The 5,993-nt window shown below is 26.8% G+C and overlaps 1 protein-coding gene across 1 annotated transcript in view; it reads right to left on the bottom strand.

The window, feature by feature from the left end:
- Window positions 1-3,890: 3,890 nt before the first annotated feature.
- LOC100792621 (uncharacterized) overlaps window positions 3,891-5,993 on the bottom strand; it is a 5,250-nt gene continuing 3,147 nt past the window's right edge. Inside the window, exons 3-4 of the mRNA XM_041011432.1 lie at window positions 4,728-4,916; window positions 3,891-4,280 (exon numbers count right to left, since the gene is read on the bottom strand). Of these exons, the coding sequence (XP_040867366.1) occupies window positions 4,149-4,280; window positions 4,728-4,916 (321 nt within the window). The 3' untranslated portion in view covers window positions 3,891-4,148. The remainder of the gene's footprint in view (window positions 4,281-4,727; window positions 4,917-5,993) is intronic.

Genomic DNA, 5,993 nt, shown 5'->3' with positions numbered 1-5,993 from the left:
TTCGAGACTCGAGTCACAAAATGGTGTTTTATATTTCGCATCTCAAACCATTCAAAAAACAAATGCTCCCACCATATAAGCTAAACTAACAACGTTAAGTTTATGTCATGTTGTTTGTATTTTAAAATATTATTGTATTATTTTAAATTTAAATATTTTGTTCTATTGTTTGTAATTTTATACCTATTTTGTAATTTAAATGTTTTAGCTCAATTTAACTTGTTGGTTGAATATTTTTTTAATTCCAATTAAGTTGTTGATTAATTATGTATTTTAATAATTAAATAAAATAAAAATACAAAGGATTTCAATTCTTCAAAAAATGATAAAACATAAAATATGCAAAAAAATTAACAACATATAAAAAATAAAATTATTTTTAGTTTAAACAAAACATAAATATAGACAATTAATAACCCACAAAAATTAAAATACAAAAATAATTTTAAAAAAAAACGCAGTAAAAAAAATCAATTTCCTAAGAAATAATTTTTTAACTGAGTTTTTTTTTAAAAATAAAGCTTGATGTGGTGAACCGATTTTTCAACATACACAATGATTTATATCATCTATATAAATAATTTTTTAGTTGTGTTATTTGTGTATATAATTAATTTTGTATTTTTTTAAGTAAAGAATCGTAAAATGGATTCGCAGTTATATTCTAACTCTTTTGATATAGATTTTTTTCTAACAAAAATCAATTTTATCATAATAACATATGTAGTTAATGTTTTTCTTATAAGGTATACCCCTCAATATTCAAATACAAGTAAAAAAAGTTATATACAGTGGTCTAAAATATAAATAATTTTTAACTAATTTTATCCTATTTAATGACATTATTTCAAAATATCTTTTAGTTATATAATTGAGATTGTATTTTTTTTTCTAATGATAATTTTTTATTCTTCATATATTAAATTCTAATGAAAAGCAATTTAAGAAAATAATGTTTTTTTAAATGTTCTAATTTTCTTGATTAGCATGAATTAGTTTTTGTTTCTTGTATTTGACTCGGGGAGTGAGTACATTACTTAGAAAGACAAATAATATGCTCGAGACAAAGAGGGTATATATGTTATATCATTAATTACTATTTTTGTCTCACGTATTTCTTGGTTCTGCTATGGTGCTCTGGTGATTATAGAGTAACGTGTAATTAACATCTTGAATATCTTATACTTTGATCATATTTGTTGAAAATCAGTGATACACTTTCAGATTAAACCTTGTTTAACCACTCTAGTGTCACTGATGGTTACTATTAAAATTCTTGTTTTCTGGTATTGTATTTGTATCTGAGTCTATTCCAATGGTAGTATTATTCAACTGTTAAACGCTCATACTATTAATTTGTAATATTTCTTAAGGGCAATATAATGATTAATTATTGTTTTGTTCACTCACCATGTTTGCATTCTTCTAGTGGCAATTCTGAATCAATAACTTTATAGACAGAGACTGGGCCCTGAAAAAAAGAATTGGATCATAGTCAGAAGTTGTGGAGAAATTCTTACTTATGCTGGGGCTTACATATTTTGAAGTATGTGTGTGAGTGTGCTTCTGCTTCGTCCCTCTCGGGCCTATGGTTTCTAACTTAAACTGAATTTCATTTTATTAACATCAACCTCGCTCGTTTTGATTGAAATATATGATTATATAAATCCATCAATCATCAACAATTTTTTTTCTTTCTTAGTGCTGTCCAATTTTTACAAGTATGCTTATTCAAATACAAAGCAAAAAGAGTGAACACTGGAAATAAATATGTTACAACAATGGCGTTCATACACTTGTATAATATTTGTAACTTTTCACCTCATTTTTTTCTATTTTCTTCTCACATCAAATATTTCATTTCTTTGTTTTCTCTTCCTATGTCCCACTAAGTGTACACATATGCACCATGTGAGTGTGTAAGAATCATTTTTTTAATGTATTATTATTATTAGCACATGAGATCACAGGCTCAATTAATTTCCACGTGTTGGCAGCAACTACTTTAATTTTGTCAAGGGTATTCATAGAAAAAATCCACTAATAAAACATGTTTATCCAAATTCAGAAACACTAGCCAATATCTGATTCCTCCTCACATTTTATTGTCACTTTGATTTTTCTTCTGTGACCGATTGAAGCTGATGTTTGGGACAACATTGACGCATGATGATTGATGACAAACAAGACACAGCCTTGTTTGACACTGCTTTTACTTTTGTGCCAAGAGAGTTAGGTGTTGGGAACCAATTCACACTACAGAGGAGGACCATGAGATTGATGGTTACATCAAAGGTTGAATTTTGCTCGAAAAACGTGAACGATGTTACATATACACTGGAATTCTACAATTTGTAAGACTTCAATTTTTATGCATTGGAATTATAGTTTTTTTTTACACTAATTAAAAATGACAAATACTTTTTTTTTTCTTATAAAATATCAGATTTTGTTATATTTTAATTTTTTAAAGATTTTTGTTTTGATTTTAGTTTTTTAAAGATTTTAGTTTTTTTTAGTCAAGTATGACACCAAACTATTTAATAAGAGTTTTAAAAATATAATTTATCCAAAAAAGTTACATGAAATTATTCTATTATATTTTTTAGTTATGTGATAAATCAACAAGCTGTAAACATTATTGTTATGTAAATTCTTAAAAGAGATTAAATTCAATTTTTTAGAAGTTTAAGAACCATATATCAATATAAAAATATTTTCTATATTTAACTTAAAATATAAAGTAAAATACATTTCTCCATTATTCTATTCATAATGGTAAATAAACTGTCATTATATTCTTAATCATGGCAAATAAACTGTCATTATACTCTTAACCACTGGTTACTGTCTGACTTTGTTTGACTCAAAAGCATGATTTTTAGTGCATTCTCTCTCCCCCGGTCCCCAAGTTGAGTCTTATAACTAGATTATATAGATGTCATTTTAGTCACGTAACTTCTATACATCGTTGGCCTTTTCTTTTCTTTCCTTTTTTTTTCCATTTTAAATGTGGTCTTCTTTTTGTTTAAGTAAAATTGACGAGTGTCTATCATTTTGAGCCATGAGAGGGACAACATAGCTGTTGAACAAAGACTTTTTGTGTGAGGCTATATAGTACACTCATTCTATATCATTCTATCCTTATACTTTCTGGTTTCTATAAACATCACACTAACCCAATGTTTGGCACAGGAGAAAGAAATTGAGAGAGAAAACAAAATTTTAAAATTTAAATTAGAATAAAATTAAAATTAAAATTCTTGTTCTTGAAAGTAATTTTTTTCTTACAATCAAACTAAAAAAATACCGTTATACATGTTTTTTTTTTCAATTTCCATTCTTTCCATTTTCACCCATTTTAAATGGATCATAAAATTACTTAGGATCTGTTTGTTTACAATAAAAATAACTAAAAATAAGTTAAACAAACGATAAAATGAGATAAAACTTATATTTTTACACTCTAGTTTAATTTAAAAAATTTATTTTAATTAATTCACTGTCATTTCACTCTCCCGAATTAGTCATGTTTTATTATTTTAATGAAGCTAAAATGATTGCTTCTGTACTATTATGGCATCAATTATCGAGAGCTTATTCAATTCCAGGTACAGTTAAAGTAGTTGATTACTCGGATTCACATTATTGCTTTCAAAACTGACACCAGTAGTTTTTATATATAGCAGCAGTTTATGCAGGAAGAGGTTTCTGGATGTAAGTGCAGTAATAATGCTAACTAGTAACTAAGATCGTGTTATTATAATCAATTTATAAGTGAGAATTCAGGTTAAAAAATCTGTATAGTCATGGACGGTTTGTACTTTGTATTCATATATGATAAAAAGAACTTGAGAAACATAGCCAACAAATATTAACTCGATCACAAGTTTTCAGGAAGAAGTAGATGCATGCGTGTTATTCATTTTATCACACTCTCTCATGGAATAATAATTAGGAGAATGATCAATATATGGGAATTACACAAAACTCAACCAAGGCCAAAAGAGAAAACAAAAAATTCAACCAAAGCATATGTTTACTAACGAAATAAGTACACACATATATACGTATGGTATATTCATTGATTCATTATTGTATATTGCTATATATATTTGGTCCCGAAAGTGCTGTGATTATGCCATATATTAAGGTTTGGGTTTATGCTTCTGAGTGTAGATATAATCGACATGTGCAGCTAGCGTCCTTCTTATCAAACATTCTTCTGTGCCTTCTTCACAACTCTCTTCATTTATCTCTTCCTTTGTAGCTGCAACATCCTTCAATTCAAACATGCCAATTCTCAAAACCAAAATCAATTTAAAATCAACAAAGAATATACAATATATACTTCAAACATCACAATTCATCATGAGATGATCGATAAAATAAAGAAAAAAAAGTATTTTTAATCTTTATACTTTTGATAAACATAAAGGTTGACTTGATAGTAAAAAGTGAAAAAAAAATTATAGAGTTTAACCTACTAATAAACTAACAGTTAATATTTATCATAAAAAAAAATATTCAATCCTTATTCATCATCATAATTCATGTGATGATAAAATAAAATATTTTGGAATTTTGTTAGCCTCCACCAAAATAAGAACCAATTTTCTAAAACCACACACCCACTCACAAAAAAAAAAAAATGAAAGAGAAAAAAAGTTTAACATGTATTAATTTAATTATTACTAAGGTGGATGAAAACTGAGAAGAAATCGTACCTCACGCAAAGAAGAAAAAACTTTAAGTGAAGGATTAAGACGGGAGGCATGGATTAAATTGAAGCTTAACAGAAGAGCTAAAGTGAAGAGGGTGGCCACTTTAGACATACTCGGTTCTCTACTCTTTTTATCACTAAGAACCTCAGATTCTTTGTGTTGAGTGGGAAGATAGAGAGGACTTACGAGAGCCTTTTATATATAGATAAAATTGAGGGTAGGGTTGGGGTTCAGAGTGTAAACATGACCACAAACAACCTATCGAAACTATTCAAACGTAAATTTCTCGTGTCTCAAACTTTCTTGACTTTTTAATTGTCACGATCGATTTGGAATATACTATATCTATCTGCCGTTTCCAAGAAGGTAAAAATATTTTTTTGTTCTACTATATAATTATTTTATTAAAATTCATGTAAACATAAAAATGTAAAAAAAAATAATGAATTAAAGTTATAGAAAAAATGCATAATTGATTACAATTTTAAGTCTACTTTTTTTTTAAAAAAAAAAGGACTAAAAGAGTATATTTAGTAAGCTACTTTAGTAGTTTAGACGTTGCTTTAATTAATTAAGTTATAAACTTATTTGATCAAAGTAGCATAAAAGTATATACACATTAAGAAATTCAACTATTCAACTATTCCGTATACAAATGAATAATTCAGTTGTATATTTTTTTACCGGTCTCTATATAGTTGTCAAGAAAAGTTAATTTATACAAACTTCTCTTTCATGTCTTAATTTCTAGTTTTTTTTTTCATATCTCTCTTTATATATATGACTTATTACATCTACCACTTTATCTATTTTCATTAGAACCCTTAGTCTACCTAGTAATTATTTTTACAATTTGGTGATACGAACTGGATTCGATCATTTCTTTGAATCTCTACGTACACACCCCAAAATTAATGGAATGTAATTTCTCATTTACCTACGTATACGTACGATATATAGTTGGGTTTTTTTTTTTTCTCTTTTTGATTAAAAGTCATGCTCTCATATTTCCTTACGTCAGCGTATTAAAGGAATGCTATAATTTAGTAAGATTGTTTTATAAAGAGTACGTCATGCTCTCATAGTTCATTCCTAGTAACTTCGTCAACTATAATTTTTATTTTGACTGGTCGTCAACTATAATCATTCCTGCAAACTTAAATATTATATGTGAAATCAATACAATTTTAAATTACTTTGCTATTGATTTCTCTTCAGGTTTTTTTATTCATTTTTGTAATATCTTAAACAAACAAAAATATTTTAAAA

Source organism: Glycine max, chromosome 17, assembly GCF_000004515.6.
Source record: "Glycine max cultivar Williams 82 chromosome 17, Glycine_max_v4.0, whole genome shotgun sequence".
Taxonomy (NCBI): Eukaryota; Viridiplantae; Streptophyta; class Magnoliopsida; order Fabales; family Fabaceae; genus Glycine; species Glycine max.
This window is presented reverse-complemented; position numbering and strand designations above follow the sequence as displayed.